We start from the raw sequence: 22,691 nt of genomic DNA, 5'->3' as shown, positions 1-22,691 counted from the left end.
TAGAACAAGCGCTTGCCTGACAAATGCAGGGTCCTGAGTTCAATCCCAAGGGGGCAGGGGGGTTGCTTTTGGGGCTGGGGAGATGGCTCAGTAGAATAAGCGCTTCCCTGGCAAGTGCAAGGGTCTGAGTTCAATCCCTGGTTCCGCCCCCCCCCCCAAAATATTAATCTAATGTCATACTTAAACACGAGAGCAGCTTTTACATATTTGAAGAGCTGTTTTGTGAAATAGGGCACACTGTGGAAGGGTTCAAGTAAAGTATTGCCTACTTCCAGAATGTGCTTCTTCAGTAGGTGCATTAAGCTAAGACAGCTAGCTCTCATTTAAAAGAGATTATAGTTGTACTTGAAGGTTGGATTAGATTTAGCTTTAAAGTTTGATTGTTGCATTTTTAAAATACAAATTCTCAGGTTGAGGCTATACTTTAGTGGTAGAAGGGGCTTGTGTGAGACCCTAATTTCAGTCCTCAGCACCAAAAAAACCCCAAAACTTTGTATCATTGGATACCTCAAAAATCTCACCTAAGGGCAGTATTTCATCCATCCATCCTTTTGTGTGTGTGTGTGTGTGTGTGTGTGTGTGTGTGTGTGTGTGTGTCTGTCTGTCTGTCTGTCTGTCTTATGTTTGTATCTATCAATCTGTTGATAGGTCAATCTGCCTGCCTGCCTACTACGTTTATATCTATCTGTAGTAGTGGGCACATTGGCACAGAGTGGGCTCTCATTAAATGTTGACAGAATGGAAGTACTGTCACATGTTTTTGGGTTGTAGCTCTTTTCTCTTAATCAGCCAGGGGAATTTGAGTAGTTTTATGTAAACTTCATGTTTGTTGACTCACCTGTAAAGTAGAATTGGAATAGGTGGCCTATAAGTATCTTTGTTCTAATACTTTTTGGCGTATTTCTTTGGTCTTTCCCTTAAAACTGAGTTTTGGGAGTTTAAGTTGGTAAAGAACATACTGGGTATAGTTACAAAAGCTGACTGATAATTTTGGAAGTTTAAAAAGTCTTCATGGCTTTAAATTCATGATGATCCTTTCATAATTTAGTATTAATTTGTTGATGGGCCCAAGTGTTTAAATTTTGAAGAGCTGATACGGGATTATTTGAATACCTGTAATCCCAGCCTTCAAGAAACTGAGGCAAGAGGATTTCAGTGAGTTTGAGGCCAGCCTAAATTTCGTGGTAAGACTTTATCTAAAAAATAAACAGAAAACAGTCAGAAAAAGAAAAAAACAAAACACCCCCCCCCCCCAACTTTGAAAAAGATCTCTGGGGTAAAGCACAGTTGTAACAAAACAGAATATTTTCTGAAATTCAGTATGCAGATTTTAAAGTAGATAATGATGACACAAAATTATTGAGAAATATTTAGGATTGGCTTACAGCTGTTTTGAAAATACTTCCTTGCTTATTTTACAGTGTAGTTTCATTGTAGACAGTTGTTTATGATACTGTTAGAGGCGCTGGAAAATAAAATGCTTTTCATTACTTTTTATGCATTTTCCTATTAGGAGCTTTCATGGTAAATGTTAAAATAATTTTAATACATTCTCTAGGCTGTGGAATTTAAACAAATACTGAAATCCATATTTGTAGTGTTTACATTTTTCTTTTACAAACATACTGTTTTCTATATAATGAACTAATAAAATATTTAGTGTAGGATTTATATTCTTTGTAGTCAAGCAGACAGGCCTTGAGAAATTAAGTGGCCTTGTGTTGGCCAGATGCCTGCTAATCAAGGAGGACCTAGATTTAGAACTTGGGTCTTCTTAACTGCGTTAGTAGTCTTCTTTTCCTCTGCATTACATTGCCTCTATGTAGCACTTGTACATTACTAATTGATGAAATTGTAGTGAGTTAAATTGTTTCTTGATACTTCACAGCTGGCAGACACACCAAAATCTGAAAGATATGAGCATGTTCTGGAGGCATTAAATGATTACAAGACCATGTAAGTTGATTCATTTTATGTATCCCTGTGAGGGAGCTAGCTAGTAAGTACAAGGATTAATGGCATTGTTTTAAGAATTGTGGGATTATATCGATCAAGTACATACCATTAAATTTTTCAAATTTTTTTTTTTTTTTTTTTGGTCAGTAAAGTAGGGCTTCTCAAGGACTAGAGAAAAGTAATCTTGGGAATAGTGGGTGGAAGGCATCAGTTAATTGTAGAAAAGTAGTAGTACTTGTCTGAGTGTGGTGTAAGATAAATTGTATTTCACATATTCTTACATAACCCTCTTTAAAAAAATGTAGGGTACTAAATTTCTTGGAAATATCTTACAAAATTTTATAGATATTTTATAAATATGTATGCTGATGCCAACTATTATATATAAGATAAATTTTTTTTTCACAAGTTTCTTTTTCCTCATTAAATTATGTTTTAATGACTAGTCACTAGATCTTTAGATTGGATCAAAAAGCCATAGGGTACCTGAGTAATTATTGTAGTGGAAAAAAATGTTTTATGGGACAGTGACTTCTCAATTCTAAATTAAGGTGTCAGAAATACATCTGTTCCTATTAAAGTGGAAGCGTCCCTGTTCTTAAACTTGCATAAAAATGGGAGAATATTCCAGACATTTGGTAGAGGTTGTTTTAACCAGGCAGACTGTATTAGAGATAAGGTAGAAGAAGGTGTTTAGGAATAAGGACCATAATAACTAAAGGAAGAAAATAAAGAACATGTTTTTCAAAGGCCCAAGTCTGTAATCCATTAAAGTAATACTTCTCTAGGTTATTGGCAATTCCTTATCTGGCATACTAGAAACTCATTTTATTTTCTGGGCCTGTAGAATTGATTTCTTACTTTCTTTTCTCATTCTGTTTTATTATTTCTGACAGATTTTCTCTCCTTACAGGTCCACTTTGAAATGGAATTCTTAAAACTTTGTTGAGATATTTCTGATATAGGAAAAATACCTTGGATTAAAAAGACAGCTATTTTGTTCCATTCATCTTTGCTTTAAGAAGCTAGATGGTTTTTTACTTTTCCTCCTTTTTTGAGACAGGGTCTTACTATTTTGCCCAAACTGGCTTCAAACTCCTGGTCTCTCAAGTGTTCTCTTGCCTTGACCTTCTGAAAGCTGGGACTGCAGGTGCACGCCAGTACACTTGGCCTACCTGCCATTTTTTCTTCCTGGAAGTAATAGATTTCTGGGGTGCTGAGCTTTGTCCCTAGCCAATTAGTATTATTTTAATTTTGATTTTAATTAATGCATGTTTGGAGTATATACTAATTACATTTATCATGGGGAGTTGGTACAGGTATATAACACACCTTTTTGTCTTTTTCTTTTCCTTTTTTTTAAAGACAGACTCTCACTATGTTACCCAAAGAGCCCTGGATTAGTTACATTCCACTATGCCTGGCTAATGGTCATGTTTTGAAAAGAAAAACAGACATGTACCTTTTTCTCTTCTAATCTTATCTCTTCTCCTGTTGATACTGCACAGTGGACTGGCTCTAGGGCAGATAAGAATCAAGTAAAATAAAGGAAGTTAAGGAGCTTTTGTAGTGTTAGATGGGCATCCATATTGAGGGGCCTTATGAGTGAAAGTTAAGAGTTAGGGTCTCCCACCTGTATGTGTTGAGTTTTTAAACTTTTAGTTAACTCTTTCAAAAATTTAGGTTTATGTCTGGGAAAGAAATAAAGAAGAAGAAGCATTTGTTTGGGTTGCGAATTCGTGTTCCTCCTGTGCCACCAAATGTGGCTTTCAAAGCAGAGAAAGAACCTGAAGGAACATCCCATGAATTTAAAATTAAAGGCAGAAAGGCATCCAAACCTATATCTGATACAAGGTAAAAGTTAATCTGTGCCTTAGTTTTTTCTTTAGCTTGTTGTAACTAAAATGTATATTGTTCAGTCTCATCAGTGCCTTTGAAAGTACAAGTGGCAGTTAACCTTGCTTTTTTTTTTTCTTTTTTCTGTCCATCTTTTTTGATTCAAGTATGAAACGTATTAATTTAAATACTGATCTGCTCATTTGTTTGTTCATTTACTTTTCATTCATTCATTCATTCATTCCCATTTGTTGAATTCCTCATTTTCTAAGAAGGGATACAATGACAGATTTTCTTTTCATGGGATTATAGTGGGGAGATTTGCATTCTAGAGGGGATGACAGGTGGTAAGTAAATAAAATAATTAACTGATAATGCTAATGCTATTTTGGAAATAGCATGTTTTATTTAAACTAACTGGGATTGATTGAGATGAGAACTTTGTAGTTTAAAACAGGCTTAAGGAAGGACTATTTATGATAACATTTGAGACTTGAATAAGAATAACCTTTGAAGAATAAAGGGAGTAATATATTACAATAACAAAAATAACAAGCACAAAGACCTTGACAGATATTCTAGAAATTCACAGAAGATGGACTTGATCATGTAGGCTCTTTATAGGTCTTGTAAGGACCTCAGGTTGTTTTTTAAGAATGATACTCATTTCAAGCATGTAAGTGGGCTTAATTATCTTAGAATTATTTGAATTCTGTGGGTGATTTAGAGATAACAGTAGAATTCAAGAGAAAAAGAAAAGACTTGCTGTTTTCTAGATGAGAAGTGGTTGCTTTTGTGGGGGTACGTGTAATAGCGGAATAGAGGGAGTTTCTTTCCAATGTAGGCAGTTAAATGTGTAAGTCAGGAGCTGATAGAAGAGGTCAGGGAAAATGATATAAATTTGGAAATTGATTTGTAAAACCGTAAAAATGAATGACATTATTTAGAGAGCAAGTAGAAAAGAGTTTGTGTCTCAGAATAGTGTCCTGCTATCATTTATAAATTCAGAAGCGAGGCATGATGGCATATGCCTGTAATCCCAGCATTTAGGAGACTAAAATAGGAGGTTCACCACAATTTTGAAATCAGCCTCAGTTACATGGTGAGTTAAAGGCCAGCCTGAACTACCTAAATTCATGTCTCAAAAAAAAAAAAACAAAAAAGAAGCCTTAAATTTGGAATGGGTGAAATAAAGGAGGCTAAAAAAGAATAAGTAAAGGGGCTGGGGAGATGGCTCAGTAGAATAAGCTCTTCCCTGGCAAGCACAAGGGTCTGAGTTCAATTCCTGTCCCCCCCCCCCCAAAAAAAAAAAAAAAAAGTAGGAAGAAAACACGTTCGTGCCATGAATACCAGAGAAAATTTTTCAAGAATACTGTGTGCAGCATTCAAGGATGCTGATGAGAGGTGGATTAAGATGAGGGAGAAATGTTTGCTTTGGATGCTTTTTTAAAATTAGTGACCTAGATTTAAAAAAAAAAAAAATACACTGGAGTAAAGATACAAGCTAGACTAGGGTATATCCAAATGTTACTGAATCAGGCACTTCTTAATTTACCTGTCCAAATGAAGCTTCACCTGTGTGTGAGGGATAAGCAGGTTCAAAATAATGATAGAAGGGGAAAAACTAGGGATTTTGAAATACACTGGAGAAAACAAAGTGTAAGGGGTGAATGTTACTGAAGCTCAAGTTTTACTGTGAAGGAAAACATACCGATGGAAGGGAAGCTGAAGAGGAGGATGAGAAGATTAAATCATGGTTTTTTAGTTAGCTGGAAATATGTGCCAGTAGAAGTAATCCAGTGAAAAAGATGATTGGAATAGGAGAGTAGAACTAATTGAAGACTACAGTATCTTTGAGAAACCAAAAGGCAAGGGATCTGTAGTAGTGATGGTGACTCTTTTCAGAGCTTTCAGCGATGCAACAGCTTCTCTGGCACACATGCCGTAGGTTTAGCCCTACACTGTTGATAGGAGTAATACCTACCTGTTGAAATGAGGTGGAAAGAGAAGAGGGGACTGGAGATGTAGCTCAGCTGCACAGTGCCTGCCTGGCAAGTGCAAGGCCCTTCCTTGGTTCAATTCTTGATACCAAAAAAAAAAAAAAAAAAAGATAAGAGATGCTGGTTATATTATAGATTGGTAAGTATGAAGATGACTAAAGCCTAGTAGTTTCTACTTTCTCCATAGACTATTAGGTAAAAGCTCAGATAGTTGTATAATTAGGGAAATTTAAAGAATAAATAAAAGGTAAGGAATAGTTATCTTAGAGAGTAGAAAAATGTAATTGCAAAGCATTGACAGTGAATCGTAACTATTTGAAATTTGTAATAAACTAGATACTGTAAGGCTTTTTCTTTGAAAAAAATGCTTGTTATTTTTTTTCAAATTCTATCACTAATCCTTTGCTAGTAGTTGATGAATTAGTGGGGGGAAAAAAAAAAGCAAAAGCCTGGTGTGGGACACACCTATAATCCCAGCGTGTGGGAGGCTGAGGCAGAAGGGTTGCTGTGAGTTTGAGGCCAGCCTGGGCTACATAGTTCAAGGCCAGTCTGAACTTCATATTAAGACTGTCTAAACCCACTTCCCTAAATTCCACAAATTTGTTTTGTTTTGCTGTTGCTGTTAATGATGCTTTTTTTTTTTTTTTTTTTTTTTTTTTTTGTACTTGGGATCAGACTCAAGATCCCATTTATTCTGCTGAGCTATATCCCTGACCCTGTTCTGATTCTTTTTATAGTATACTTCATCTTTGGCAGCTGTCAGTTCATCTGATGTTACCCGATAAGAATTCAATTTTTTAAAAAGTTCTTGAGCCCTATATATGGGTTGGTTCTTTCAGTCTGAGAATATTTTTTCCAGTATTATAATGATCCATATAAATGTATATTGTCTTTTTAAAAGACATATATCTCAGCCATCTTGAGACTTGATTATTTGTCTAGTTCTGTTCTTTTTTTCCTTTCACCTTCCTCATGTTTTCATTATTATTCCCTGACTTTAGTTTGTCAGCTAGAAGTTTTCCCTAATTTGATTTTGCTTTTTTCTAACCTATTATGTAGTATTTTCTTTTTCTTTGTTTTCTTTTCCTTGATAGCTTTCTCATAGTATTCCATTTTATTAGCTTGCTTACGTATATATTTGTGAACTTCAAATTATATTATGAACCTTAACATGGGGAATAGCTTTGCTATCCCTATTATCTAATACTTTCTTTCTAGAATAGATACTTTTTGATGAGTAAATAGATGTTCTTTGTATTGCTACTTGCCTCTTTTCTTTCACTTAGAAATACCCTTGACTATTGCACTTTTTTCCTTTCTGTTACCTGATATTTAGCTTTTTGTTTTAAAAATTATTTTCTAAGTCTTTCTTAGTTTTCCGTATTAAAAACACTTGCCAATATGAAGGATTTCTTACTCATTTCTCCTTACATTCTGTCATCTTGGACTTAACTCTATCAGTCCAGAACTATTTGTGTGTATGTATATAGACAGTCTTTATTGTATTGATAATTTACTATAACTTAAACATTGATATTTCTGTGAGACTGACTGCTCATTTCAGCCTTTTTTTAGAGTCAGTTCTTGAAAACACCAACACTCCCATGAAGTAACAACCTGAACTAAATAATCAGACTTTTAGAATTTTTGACATCTTCCATCCAGTGTGGTTGTCTGGTTGGTTGTGTTTGTTTTTAAATCTTTAGGTGGTATGTATATTCCAGAATTTCATTAAAGAGAAAAAATTTTTACCTAAGTCTTTCACATATAAATATGTTAAGAAATATTTAAAATTAGGAAATGTTGTGGCGCTCACTAAACTTAAAATACAGTTTTCATATTACTGTTACTATAAAAATGTAAAATACATATGTAATTATCTATGTAAAGTCTTGTTTTATACATAATGCCTCTCTGTTTCAGAGAAATGAGCAATGGAATTGAAAAAAAGGGAAAGAAAAAATCTGTAGGTCGTCCTCCTGGCCCATATACGAGAAAAATGATACAAAAAACTGCTGAGCCACCTTTGGTAAGAGGAAGGACATGTGAAATTACTAAGAGACTAGTTATTTTTTTTTTTTTGTTTTTACTTAATGTAGCACCATGCTTTAACTGTTTTTTTATTTTCTAGGATAAGGAATCAATTTCTGAGAATCCTGCCTTGGATTTACCTTGTTCTATAGGGATAACTGAGGGAACTGCACATTCATCCAATACCTCAGATATGGATTTCACGGGTGCTTCCAGTACGAAAGAAACTACCTCGTCTAGTATTTCCAGGCATTATGGGTAGGTCTTTTATAAAAGTTCATGTTTCTTTCTTTACAATTGTTTTTCCTTGTGAGGTAGTGATTGAATAATTTTTACCTACTGAGGTTGATACCGATGTGCAATGTGATTTTTGAGAGAAAGTCCATGTGTAGGTAGATTCACTATATTTTTAATCTTCATCTAAATATTTTTGCTGCTTAGAGTACAAACATTAAGTTTTTAAAATTTTTTATGAAATTTGGTTTATGGGTATGGAAGAGGATAGGTTGTTTAATGTTTGTACTGTACAAGTAGACCTTGCTTGAGGATCTCATACCCAGTTTATTTTTAATATTTTATTTATTTTAATGAAATACAATAGCACTGAAGCAGTTTCAAAAGGTTAGTAGGACAGTTGTAATAATTAATACATTGCATATTGTTATCTTCATAGTGGTTATTCAGAGGACAAGATGCAAACATGATATCTTGTTTCATACCTGCTTTATGAGTAAAAAGATTTTAAACTCAGAATTTTCATTTATTTATTTATTTATTTATTTATTCATTCATTCATTCATTCATTTTGTGTGTGTGGCCAGCTCAGCCCACCAGGGGGCGGGGCTGGCTGGCATGTGGTGCTGGGGGATTGAACTGCAGTCCCTGTGCTTTGCTTAGCTTAGCTTGTTCTTAGTAGGTGCTTTAGACCACTGAGCCATCTCACCAGCCCCCTCAGAATTTTCTTTTGTAAAATTAAAAATAGTATACTCTGGAGCTTAAGGCAGGGAGATTGTGACTTCAAGGCCAGTCTGGACTAATATATTGAGATCTTGTCTCAGTAGGAACAAAAAAACTCAGAAGTGTCTTTTAGCATTTCATATAATCCAACTTGTCAGAAAGACAGATTTTTCCTACAGCACATTCTAATTGGTGTAGAACCATTAGTTTTCTTTACTTTCCTTTTTTTTTTGTATTTAGTACAGGGTCTACAGGATTGAATCCCAGCCTCTGTGTCTGCCTAAGGAGGCGCTTCAGTCTATCTTGCCAGCCCTTAGTTTTCTGGGTTTTTTTTTTTTTTTTTTTTTTTTTTTTTTTTTTTCTGGCCCTTAATTTTCAAGTTTTAAGTGTTTTTTCTAAATTTTTTTTTTGGGGGGGTGTACTGGGAATTGAACTCAGGACCTCATGTTTGCCAGTTTTTAATTCTTAAACATAATTCAAAAACTGCTCTTAGAAATTATTAAAATTTAAAGGTAAAGGGATAATGTATAACCTGTTCATTAGTAAATAATACTTTAAGATATTTTTTGTACTTTGTACAAAGCTATTTAAGTACACTGATTTAATTTGTAAAACAAAATTTTTTTTTGAGACATATGTCTTGTTGTTTTCATTTTAGATGATGAATCAGACTTACATGTAAAGGGTGTTTTGTGACAAGCCCAGTATTAATGTTTACTAAGTATAACAGTACAACAGGACTGCATTGTTACCTCAAGAAATATGATTGTATTGAAATTATCTGTTACATTCTTCCTTTGGTAAAAGATTGTTTGGTTATAAGGGCATAACATTATTATATTTCTGTGGTGTAAATGAACCTAAAGATTATCTGTTTTAAGTGAAAACAGGATAAGAAATTTCAGTTTGGCCAAATAATAAGAGTCACAACTAGATCTAGGGCACCTTGACTGTTAATTTGTAATTGTTATGTTACTTTATTATGCCTAGAACTGGTAATAAGAAAACCTTTATCTTAGCATATGGAACAGTGTCTTGGTGCCTTTTCAATATTTGGGTCAGAGAATGAATATGAAACTTTGTTTTTAATGAGATAGTTGACAGTATCTGACATAGTAAGAACTTAGCTATTTGTCCTCCTAGTTAAATACTTGCTGTGATTAAAGCTTAATAATCATACACAGTTAAAGCAGAGAGAAGTCGCTTACAATCAACCTGAGGTAATGAAATTTAAAGTATATGGAAACAAATGATTGTTGATTGATGTAGCATTTTTTTAATGTAATCAAGGGTATATAATTAGAGTACACAGAAGACATATTATGTGGACAAAGGATGCTTTAAAAACTTAGACAGTTTTGGCTTTTTGTTTTCATAGCTTATCTGATTCCAGAAAAAGAACTCGCACAGGTAGATCTTGGCCTGCTGCAATACCACATTTGCGTAGAAGAAGAGGTCGTCTTCCAAGAAGAGCGCTTCAGACTCAGAACTCAGAAATCGTAAAAGATGATGAAGGCCAAGAAGATTATCAATTTGAGGAACTCAACACAGAGATTCTCAATAACTTAGCAGATCAAGAATTACAGCTCAATCATCTGAAAAACTCCATTACTAGTTATTTTGGTGCTGCAGGTAGAATAGCATGTGGCGAAAAGTACAGAGTTTTGGCTCGTCGGGTGACACTTGATGGAAAGGTGCAGTATCTTGTGGAATGGGAAGGAGCAACTGCTTCCTGACTCTAGGACTGAATATTATGTTCACTGCACTCATTTTCTGTAGGTCCAGTTGAAAGTCCTAAAGGAGCCTGGCTTTTACTGTCTTTCTTAAAAAACAACAAAACAAGTATTCACAAAAGAGATGATACTAGCCTTAACATGTACTTGTCATTGTTATGGATATTGTCAAAGAAAGATATCTTTTAAAAATCAGAACAGAGACTTAATTTTTTAAATCGTAAGATTTGTAGAATGTTTCTAGGATAGGATATTAAAAATGATTCAACCCATGCATGGTGTTAGATAATTTTTCTAATTATTCCATTGAGTCAGTTTTTGTGATTAGTGGTTATCAGAGCAAACAGATCATGTAGATAGCACAAATATTTGGAGAAACATTGTCTGTTTTGTTATACCAAAATGTTGGGAAAAAATTTATTTCAGTACCTTTTAGATTTCATAAAGTGCAGTGTATATAATGCCTACCGAAAGACTGTAAAATATTGAAGTTTTCTTTCAAGCAAAGTGTAAAAAAATATATTGAGCCTGTAAATTGCTCTGTGACTAGACTTCATTGTCGTCTTAATATATTCTTTGCATGTACATATATATACACACGTATGTGTATATATATGTGTGTGATTATGTGACCTATGCAATACAAATTATGGGAATGGGCAGCTTTGGAGAATATCTCCCATAATTCTTTTTTCAGGAATAGTTGCAGTATTTACACAGCAGCATTTCTTCTCAGGCTTTTATTGGGTGCTGTTGCTTGCTATGTATGAAGAGAAATGTGTCAAACAAGTTTAGTGTGTACTGAAGAAGGGTGTGAACAACAGTGTTCATGGGCTTTTAGAATGCTTTTCACTTTTAGTCCTTGTAACTCAGCTGTTCAGTACCTAAAACAAATTCAAATAATATCAACATTGTTTCCTACCAGAAGTAACGTTTTCACATTTTCATGGCACATTATGATTGTAAATGTCTCAGTTTTAACAGTAAGTCTGTGGGAGTCAGGTAAAGATTCCTGAAATGTCTGTAGTAACTGTTAGTCATGTTTGAATAAGTGTAGTATGAACAGAGTATTTTATTGCACAGGGTTAACAAACAGCATATTGCCAGCTAAGGCTTCTGCTGTTTTATTACAACATTACCTCTTGTTTTTATAAAATGTACCAAGATTTAAATTGATAACTTTATTTTACATGTTTAAAAAAAGTTTCTTTTATCACCAGTGTTAGAATTGTCTTCTGTTTCTTTTTGTTTTGTTCTGTTTTGTTTCTTAGCCAAAGAGTAAACAGAAGAATATTCTTATTTTGGTGGCTATACATTTTACTTTTAAAAGTGATTGGTGGATTTTAGACAAAAAATTGGGGAATTTGCTGCCAAAATGAAAAATATGTAAAGTGTAGCGATGACAGTGGTAAAAACATGGGTTAGTACTTATTTATTCCATTAATTGATTATTTGACTGTTTATAAAGAAAGTTGCTTTATTTCTTAAACATCTTCAAAAGATGACTTTTTCTTTTCACATTATAGCCAAAAGAAGCAGAGAACTTCATTGTCCTGCATTTGGTTCCTGGTTTACCAGGTATAAATGAGCTTTACAAAAGTGCAAATTAAAAACTCTTACTTCTGTTTACCTCCACCAAAACTTGATTTTCCCCTAGCTATTAATTTAAAGTTGCCTTTCTTGCAGCTGCAATATTTTGAATAACAAACACAGTTTGTGTTGATTTTTGAATGTTTGTTTATATCTAGGGGTAATGGAAAATGTAAATCCCGTGTAACCTTTTACACTCCATCTGTATCATATTATTTCATTTTCCCCAGAGTCCTTTAATTCTAACTGAACACCAGCAGTATTTTTAAGTAATCTCTTTCTTTACCATCCTTGGAATATAATTTATCAAGCTGAACTGTCTTTAGACGTAATTATTGTGAATGTCTTGTTTGATTTTATCATGGTGGTTCACATGGCTCTGATGTTCAGTTTGTATTTTTGGAATTGCTTTACTTAGAATTAAAACAGACCAACATTAAATGTGTGTATTTTTTAAAGAGCTAATGAGTTTTGCTTTTGTATTTGCTTGAAAATACACACTAGTGCAGTAGTTGACTGCTTTTATTTAGCTAGGGAGGCAAGGATTTTCTGATTCTACTGTTGATCTTCTTGAGTTACTTTCTGTAAAACTCCTACTTTTTCATCTTATCTCCTTATAATAATTAGTATTTAAATGATCTTTTAAAAGTAAGTTATATTTCTCCAGCCTGCACTTTCTATTTAAAAGATAGTGTGTCTGTCTCTCCTTACTTAGACTTCCTATGTTTCTTATTTAAATACAAGGTATTTGGGTTCACACAGGGATGACCCCCGCAAAAAAAAACTTTGCTCCTAGACCATAGAAAGAAAAGATACAAAAATAATATGTCTTATTAATTTTAATACCATTTTTATTTGAAACAAACACATTTTTATAACTACTGTGTAGTAAATGATGAACAGATTCTTAGGCCCTTAAATGACTAAACTGGAGTAGAATAAAGAGTTACTAAATTATTATCAATGTCTAGTTCTAATGTTGAATCATCTGTTCTAATGTAGGGGTGATAAAGTCAGGTCTTTTTTTTTTTTTTGCTAGGTATATTTTGTCAGTAATCAGTAACTGATGAAAGGTGGAAGCATTTCCCATCCCAATTTTTGTGTTTTTAAGATTTTTTGCAGTTATTTTCTGGTATTCATATTTAATTTCTATCATGTATACATTTATAAGATTTATCAGTTGGTCATAGAACCCTTGTATTATGGGCTACTTTTTCACACTACTGGAGCCTCTTAAATTTTGAATGGAACATAATCTGACTTACCTGTTTTTAGCACTGTTTTGTAATACAGTTCCAGAGTTTGAGAATATGGAGGCAGAAGCTGTTCATGTGCTATTGTGTGGGAAAGTGTTTCTTCATTACATTTGAACAAAGCATTTCCACTCTCCTATTTAGTTTCCTCTGTGGCAGTTGGGCAGTCATGTTCTTTCCTTAGGAATATAAAAACTGGACAGTGTAAAGTAAGTACTATCGTATCATGTTGGCTTTCTAATTTGTAGCAGTTAGGAATCCAGGTAACTGTTTTGATACAGATTTAGAGAGGTATGGTAGGTAAACAAACTAATTGACTTCATAAAACAAGTAGATGAAAACAGATACAATACTGTAGTTGTAATTCTTAAGTTGAAATCTCAAAATGTCCTAGGTAGAGTAGCTAAATAATAATATATAGTAGCTAAATCAAAATACTCTGCCAGATTTGTGTTCAAAATTGGAATAAGATTAAAAAGTTAGCTTACCTACTCCCCCACTCCCTCATTTCTACACAACAAAATCCCTGTTTGTTTAGTTCTTTTTGCATTTTCTTTTGATGATAATTATGAAAACTGGATACTTCCTAATTCATTTGTCCAGTATCTGCAAGAAATAGTTTGTTATTCAAGAGAAATACAACTTTCAAAGATAACAGAAAACGTACTTTTAGAAAAAGCAAAAACATATTCTGTTCAAACATCACAAGACTAGGCTGGATGTATAGCTCAGCGGCACAGTCAGAGTCTGTCTGGCAAACGCAAGGCCCTGAGTTTGATTCCTGATGAGCCACCCCCCCAAAAAAAAACAAAAGCAAAAACAAAACAAAACACTGGTCTACTCCTGCACCTTGTATTTACTATAAGGTGTTCACACACCTATGACATGTATTCCCATTGATTGTGACATCCCTATATGGCAAAAATTGGTTTATGGAGAGGGTAACAAGACCTTAGATGTAACCTACCCAACAACTATATTCATTTCTTAGTGTTTAATTACTCTTGTGTTTTCTTAGATATCACATGAGCATATTGACACTGAATGCACAGAATAGTCACAAAATCAGTATTTTTGTACACCTAGATCATTTGTACACATGTATGTAGGTCAGTGCTGTGAAACTAGCAAATGGATGGATTGATAGGTCATCTTGAAAACATTTTGAGAGATAGTTTACAGATGCCTGTTGCCATTTCTTAGAAATGTTTGATCCTGATGGTGGTTTTGTATATGATCTGGGCTCTGAAAAATAAATCTGTTTTATGTTTTGTTGTTTTATTCTAGCAAGGTCATTTAGCACATTATTATGTCATATGATAATAGGAAAAACTGACTGTAAAAGTAACAAAAGCGTTGTTCGTGGTGCTGAGAATGAATACAAAGGTCTCATAAGTGCTTAGTACACATTATCTTTCAGCTAAATCTGAGTCAAAAGTAATTTTTTTTCATAACAAGCACAAGTTAAAAGTAAGCTCCCAAAGGGGCTCGGTGGATTGCTTAATGGAGAGGGTAACAAGACCTTAGATATAACCTGCTTAGGCAGGCACAGGGACCAGCATTTGATCCCTGGCATGCAGTGCCAGGCCCTGTCCCTGGGGCACGCTGAGACTGCAACTGAGACTGGATGTAGTAGTGTGCACCTTTAATCCCAGCGCTTGGGAGGCTGAATACAGGAGGATCACTATGACTTCAATCTGCATAGTGAGACCCTGTAGACCCTGCTCTAAATACTGGGGTAAAAAAAAAAAAAAAAAGCTCCCATAAGTGGCTTTTAAAGTAAAGTAAGGGTTCTAATAGCCTAGGGTGATAGCTCAGCAGCATAAGCGCCTGCTTGGCAAGCGCAAGATCTTGAATTCAATCCCGAGTATAAAAAAGAATTTTATGAGTTTTTCTTTTGCTGGACAAATATTTTCATGAATTTAAAAAATTTATAATGTATTGGTATATTCATATTAGCAACTAAGTTGCATTAAAATTACTGAAGTGCTAAATAAGGTAATTATAGCAGTAATCAGTATTATATTCCTTGGAGTAGACTAATTATTGTAATCAGTAGTTAACATTTAAGTAATTTCTTCAATACTATCATAATGGGGGAGAATTTTTCTTATGCAGAATTTAAGACAGAAATAGATAAGTTTTTTGGCTTTTTTGTTTTTAGAAGGGTCCTCTTTATAAATATGATGAGCCTGAAAATAAGCTTTTCTTTGAGGAGATGTGGAAGTTGGGAAGATAAAAAGTATTGAAAAGAATGTGAAGAAGAACCTGGGTATGGAGGCAAATGCCTGTCATCCCCAGCATTCGGTCAGGGTAGGCAGAGGCAGGAGAATCATTGTGAATTCAAGACCAACCTGGGCTACCAAGTCAGCTCAAGGCTAGCCTGATCTGCATAGCAAGATTCTATATCCAAAAAAAAGAAAGAAAAAGTTAGAAGAACAATAGCCCACTGGCACATCTAACACAGTGGGAGGCTCACCGTGGATTCTATATTTTTCAGAATCTTATACTAAGATAACTTGGTAGTTTTGATACTACACAAATGGGACTCATAGTGATCCACTTGTTTTCAGCCTCCCATGCACTGGGATTACAGGCACACACCACCATGCCCAGTGTCAGTTGCCCTCTCATTGTATCCCGGGGGCAGAGCCAGAATGGCATGCCAGGGATATGTATCCCTGGCCCCAGAGCCTGCCTTGATATTTCTTTATAAAAAAATACAAAAAGCACTAAAAATGCGTCTTACTGAAGGATTTTCTGAAATGTGTTAAATATTTCATGCTCTTATAAATGCTGTTTTTGCCATGTTAATTTTACCTGTCTGCTGAGAGATCATGAACATTCATTATGAGGTGTTGATGTAATATGGTAGTATTCACAGGAATCTGGATGTGATTAGAAAACTTTTATTCTTGGTTTTCTTTATGGACCTATAGTAGGTGGTACTTTTTATATTTTAAAAATATTTTTAAGCAAGCACAAGGGCCTGTGTTCAATCCCTGGTTCTGTGGGGAAATTTTTTTTATTTTTATTTTTTGATACAGGGCCTTGCTACACAGTTCAGACTCATAGTCATCCTCCTGTCTCAGCCTCTCCAGTGTTAGGATTACAGGTGTGCACTCCTATGCCTGGTTCCGGGGTCCACATGGCATGTGGTACCAGGGATTGAACTTGGGACCTTGTACTTGCCAGGCAGGCACTTAATGCCACCAAGCTATCTCCCCAGCACTAGGTGGTACTTTTTAATAAGTCCTTTTCCTATGTCTCCTATGGGAGTCCTTTTTTTAACCCACTTTATTCACAGTGCATTAAGTGGTTTTCTTTCTCATTTCACCCAGAGCAGAAAGGATTTAAAGCAAGATATTCTGGGACAACCAGATAATCGTGTGAGTAAAATTTTGGACTTTGTTTTACTGACAATTCTGATTGTTTAGCCTGAGGATTTAGTTACTTCAGAGAAAAAGTAAATGGCATGTTATATTCACTACTCAAAAGATACTTCATTTTGATTTCTTGCTTTTTATGAAATAGCAGTGGTTAAGGTGTTTAGAAATGTGACTGGTGGATAATTTTGATAGGACTATAATATGGAGTAGGTTGATTGTTTTGTAGCTCCCTAATCCATCTAAATGGTTCCTTAAGATAGTAAAAAATTGCCTGGCAAATGTAGTATACAATATAGTTTTCTATAAACTGGCAGGTCAAGTAAGACGATTGCTAGAGTAGGTTCATGTATGTATTCTTTGTTATGAGAAACAGAATTATGCACTTAAAGTGTAGTACCATTTTATAGAATAATAAATTGAAATGGCATGGTTTCTTTCCATGTACACATATTTCATGGGCAGGCATAAGAAAGCTAATAATATAATTAATAATAACCTAGAGGAGACAGTATTTTAATAGCAATTCATTTGTAATTCCCACTGTTTTATAGTTAAGTGAATTTAAGAATATTATAGGGCCAGCCAGATAGCTCAGTGGACTAAAGCTCCTGCTTAGGCAGAGCATAGTGGCCAGATCCCTGGTGTGCTGTACTGGCGCAGCCCCTGGGCCACCCTGGCAAGGCAATTGAGACTGGGCCTGGTGGCACAAGCCTGTAATCCCAGCACTTTCGAGACTGAAAACAGGAGAATCACTATGAGTACAAGTCTGATCTACATAGTGAGACCCTATAACCCTTTTCTAAATTCATTAAAAAAAAAAAGTATATATATATATATATATATATATATATATACACACACACATTTTTAGTACATTACCAAAATTGTATGGAGTTAAAATGTCGAATTTCAGATAATTTACAAAAATCATACTTTGACCAAATTCATGTAATATTTGTCAAGTAAATTCATTTTATTTCCTGGATTTGGCTGAATAATTCAAGTATATAAAATGAAGTTGCCTGCAATGACTGTCTTTATATGGCAAGTATAATTTAAATTTCAATTGGATATATATCATGATTTTTTGCAAATTATTTTTGAAATAATTTTTAAACATTAATGTTTTTAATTACTTGAAAACAGTAGTGACACTAAAATAATTTAAAATCTGAGTATGGTGGCCTATGCTCGTGATTCCAGCACACCGGGAGACTGAAGCAGGAGAATCAGAAAGTCAAAACCAGCTTGGGCAAGTTAGTGGTTTATTGACTCACCAAGACCACTTTTCAGTATAAATGAATTGCAGATAGAGCTCAGTGCAAAGTGAGCTTAATCTCCAGTTTGATGTAGGGAAAAGTTTTTTTAATTAAGAAAAAGTTTACACTTTTTTTTCCGTAAATTAAGTATTTTTGTATAGAAAATGTGTTGTTAAGAGTTTATCCGCTGATTGAAGATACTAAGTTTCATAGGTAACCAAAACCACAGAAATGCAATTACTATTTGGAACTTAAGGGTTTAATTCATGGTTTAAGGTTTTTAATTTTACACTTTTAGTGTATTTTGACTTGAAAAGTTGGATGGTTTAGAAAAGGGTAAAGGGAAGTGCAGCATTAAAATTTTTCCTACACAAAGTGTGAAACTTCAGAGTTAAAAACAACAGCAAGACATTATAGTGAAAACAGTAAAGTATAACTTCTATTCATGATTTTCTTTAGAAGTAGCCCTTGGAAAATTATAATCTGAATGGGTAAAACTTTAGTTTTTATATCTTTTAAAATTTTTTATATCTTGAGTGCAGTTAAGTAAAAGTTTTTATATCTTAAGTGCAGTGTTTTATACCTGTAAAATCAATTCCATAGGAGGCCGAGACAGGATTGTGAGTTTGAGGATAGTGTGTGCAATTTAAGGAGATTGTGGCCCAATTTTAGAGTCCAGGCTATAGCTCAGTGTGAGTGCTTGTTTACCATGAGTGAAGCTCTTGGTTCCATTTCCAGTACAACCAGTATCCTCACAAAAGTATTAATACAAGAAATTTTATATTTAGCGTGATCACACTAAACTGAAGCTACTGCTTGCTTATTTAAAAATCTCAGCATTCAGGTTTTAGTTGAGTAAAACTTACAGTGCCATCCCCCATACTTAGGGTTGTACCCAGGACTTCATACATGTTAGGCAAGTACTTTACCACTGAACTATATTCCAGCCTAATTTTGAAACAGTCTTATTAACTTGACCAGAATCCAAGGGCTGGGGAGATAGCTCAATAGAGTAAGTGCTTGCCTGGCTAGCACTAGGTCCTGAGTTCAATCTTTGGTACTGTGCAAAAAAAAAAAAAAAAAAAAGGCACCAGTAGGTTTTTGGGCTGGGGAGATGGCTCAGTGGAATAAGCGCTTCCCTGGCAAGCTCAAGGACTTGAGTTTAATCCCTGGTTATGCCAAAAACAAAACAAAAAACCTTGACCAGAATCCCCTCAAACTTAATGTCTTTCTGCCTCAGCCTCTTCAGTAGCTGAGATTACAGGTATGTACCATCATGTCCTGCAAACCTATTTCTTAAGAACCACATTGTTATTTCTGAAAATAATTTGATTTTTCCAGGGCTTAAAAGGTCGCTGTACTGAGATACTTACATTTGTTTATTTCAGCATGTATGAGATGTTACCACAAACTTGGTGGCATAAAATGACAGCCATTTACTTGACATAGTTCTGCAGACCTGAAGTCTAAAATCAAGGTGATGGAAATTGTTTTTCTGTGAAGCTTCTAAAAATCTGTTCTATTGTCTGTCCTTTTATTTTCTGGTTGTAGCCAACAATCAGTCCTTGACCATAAACGTATCCCCGCCAATGTCTGTTTTTACAAGCCTTCTATTTCAAATTTCTCTCATAGGGAGGACAATATTCATTTGATTGGGGGTCCACTTTAAATCTTAGGTGATCTCATCTGGGGACCAAATTACATCAGGAAACTCCCCAGCCTCAGGGTTATACTGACCAGTATTGAATGGTTTTTTAATTGTTGGGAGGAAACATAAATCAGCCCACTAAAGTATTATTGCAAAATTGTTTTGTATGCTTTAGTTCTGAAAATGGTTTGAACTATTTTTCAAGTTAGTGTTTCAGATGCTGCACTAATCTGGCTCTGGCATGAATAGCCCATGATTTGGTCCTCAGCCCATGGTGCTACTGGTGAAAACTTTCAGAGTAGGATCTGCTGGGAAGTCTTCAGGTTATTTGATGGGTGTACCCTGAAAGGAGATGACAGGACCCCAGACCCTTTCTCCTTCTGTCTTTGCTTCCTGGCCATGAGTTGAATGTTTTTGCTCTGCTATGTGCTCCTGCCATGATATGCTGTCTCACACAAAGCAATGGACCAAGACCATGAGCCAGAGTAAAACTTTTCTGTTTATTCCAAGTTGATCATCACAAGTTTTTTGTAGTAGCAGAATGCTAACCCAAAAAACTAGTACTGAGAGGTGGCATTGTGGGTAGAAAACTAGTAACTGAGAGGTGGCATTGTGAGTAGAAAACTAGTACTGAGAGGTGGCATTGTGGGTAGAACTATACCTAATAATGTGAAAAAACCTTTGAAAAAATGAATGTGGAATGTCAGAGGCATACTGTAAAAAACTCAACAAGGGTACAGCTCTTCTTCCACTCCCAATTTTTTCTTTCTTTCTTTCTTTTTTTTTTTGAGACAGTATCTTTCTGTGTAGCCCAGGCTGGCCTTGAATTCACACCAGTCTTCCTGTTTCAGCCTCCTAAGTGCTAGGATTATAGCCACGCACCACTCCTCACTCAGCTCTAGGCCCTACCTCCTAAAGCTTCCACCACTTCCAAATGTACCAGGAGCTGACGATCAAGTTTTTAACACAGGAGACTTAAGGGAAATTACAGACCCAAACTATCATTTTGCTCATTCAGAAATATGTATATATCAAAATAGCATGTCAATTTAACCATAAAATACTGCTACATGAATTGTTTGTTTTGTATTTTTATTCTAAAATAGCCATAGGTTAATGGGAATAATCTACAATTTTAAAAAAGTACAGGGAGATGTGGTATCCTTAACAGTTTTACATAGTGCAGTACAAGTCAGAAAAATTGATCTTGTTATAATCCAGAATTTATTCAGAATTCACTAATTTTATATCCACTGAACAATTTGTGTATGACACATTTGTCACGTGAGATCTGTACAACCACTGTCAAGATACAAAACTATTCTTCAAGAAGACTCCTTGTATACCACATAGACAGCCCACTTATAAAAACTGGTAGAAATCCTTATGTATCTTTGTGTTTGTGCATTGTTTTCAGACATTTGGGCTTCTGAAAGGTTTGTCATAAACTGGAGCCATCCACTAATCTGTGTTTTCCATCCCTAACCTTGGCAACTATTAGAATCTATTGTTTTATTGCAAGCATGTCACCTAATTACCTTAAAGCATGTAAACTTTTGAGATTGGCTTTTATCATTAAGTATAATTTCTTTGAAGTCCATCTAAAGCATTGCATGTATCAGTAGGTTATTCTAGCCTGGGAGTGTAGCTTGATGACAGAACACTTAACATAGCATGTTCAAGGCCTTCGATTTGATCTCCACCACTACTACTTAATATTACTCATCATTTGCTTGTGTGTGTGTGTGTGTCCTAGCTAACAAATGTCCAAAGATAACTGACTTGAGACCTTGTGCTTGCCAGGTAGGCATTTAGATCACAGAGCTATCTCCCCACCCTTGATACAAATTATGATTACTGAGCCATATTCCAAAAGTTAAAGAATCAATTCCTGCAGTAGAAGAGTGGAACAAATTTCCTAGTACCTTGTTTAGCCATCTAAACTTCAGAACTGATATATTTTGTATTTTGAGGAACTTTTAGGTACAGTGAATGTCTATACAACAGATGAATATATATAAACTCTTAACACAAAGTAGTACGATATAATTCATGGATTCTTCAGAATTGCAGAGTACAGCAATCAAAGAAGACTTTAGGATAGAAAAAAATTTACAATAATTGGTATGATTTCTCTCAGTAATTTTTATTATATATGCTTTTTTACTTCAGTCGTTACCTATATAGTCTTGTTCATTTAAGATGTATGAACAAGTAACACTGTATATTACACACCAGCTGAAACACCATTCATTATGTGATGAATATCTTTTAAAACTACTTGGTTGCTGTCAGTTTTAAGCCATAATGTTCAAGAATGGTCAATATACTTAAATTTAAATCTGTAACTTATTTCACTGCTATTTTCAAACACTACTTTCTACATGTCCACACTTAAAAGAACAGCACATCATTAATGATCCAAATACAAATCAGAACTCTAGGCCCATGACAAATCAGCTCTTAAGTGATGAACAGCTTCATTTTAGTATGACTTAAAAATATGTAGATCAGCTTTTAAAGTATTAAAGATATCCTTTTTAAATGAATTTTACTTATTTTAATCAATACAGATAACATATGTCTTAAACATTTTCACTATCTACAAAAAATAAAACTTCCTAAATTTTTTGTTTTTCAAATACATTACGTATATGCTAAGAGGTTAGTGAATCAGTTATAAAGTCAGTGACAAAAATGTATTACTGTAAAAGATAATTAACAAGTTCAGTGTTTAAGGAATCTGAGCACAGTACAGCAAAGACATAAGAGGTAGAATTCTTAATCACAGTTTTATAGGAAAGATGCAGTAGTTTGTATCTGTACCCTGTTTTATTAGTTATGGTACTATTAGTCTGATTACCAATTTAACAGGGCAAATGAGAGAGCTCTTCACAGTGATCTTTATTGACCTTTGTTTTGTATGTGTTGCAGGGACTTCTAGGCACCTGAAGAATTTTCTTGGCCAATTAAGGTAACTGATCTTACAGGGTATTAATCTCATTTTTAATAAGCCTCAATAGGGAAATAGAAACATTT

General features: G+C 34.6%; 1 protein-coding gene across 8 annotated transcripts in view; it reads left to right on the top strand.

The window, feature by feature from the left end:
- Mtf2 (metal response element binding transcription factor 2) overlaps positions 1-14,064 on the top strand; it is a 79,710-nt gene extending 65,646 nt beyond the window's left edge. For 5 of the 8 annotated variants that reach the window (XM_023720263.1, XM_023720262.1, XM_023720267.1 and 2 more), the window contains 7 exons: positions 1,889-1,956; positions 3,640-3,810; positions 7,716-7,821; positions 7,924-8,081; positions 10,159-10,474; positions 12,040-12,091; positions 13,501-14,064. In XM_023720263.1, the coding sequence (XP_023576031.1) occupies positions 1,889-1,956; positions 3,640-3,810; positions 7,716-7,821; positions 7,924-8,081; positions 10,159-10,474; positions 12,040-12,091; positions 13,501-13,604 (975 nt within the window). In that variant the 3' untranslated portion in view covers positions 13,605-14,064. Of the gene's footprint in view, positions 1-1,888; positions 1,957-3,639; positions 3,811-7,715; positions 7,822-7,923; positions 8,082-10,158; positions 12,569-13,500 lie in introns of those variants that run through there. The other 3 variants (XM_004635725.2, XM_004635721.2, XM_004635726.3) reach the window with 1 other exon arrangement.
- Positions 14,065-22,691: the final 8,627 nt, after the last annotated feature.

This window comes from Octodon degus, unplaced genomic scaffold (assembly GCF_000260255.1).
Source record: "Octodon degus isolate 3935 unplaced genomic scaffold, OctDeg1.0 scaffold00074, whole genome shotgun sequence".
NCBI lineage: Eukaryota > Metazoa > Chordata > Mammalia > Rodentia > Octodontidae > Octodon > Octodon degus.
The sequence above is the reverse complement of the archived record's forward strand: the minus strand, read 5'-3'. Positions and strand labels throughout refer to the sequence as shown.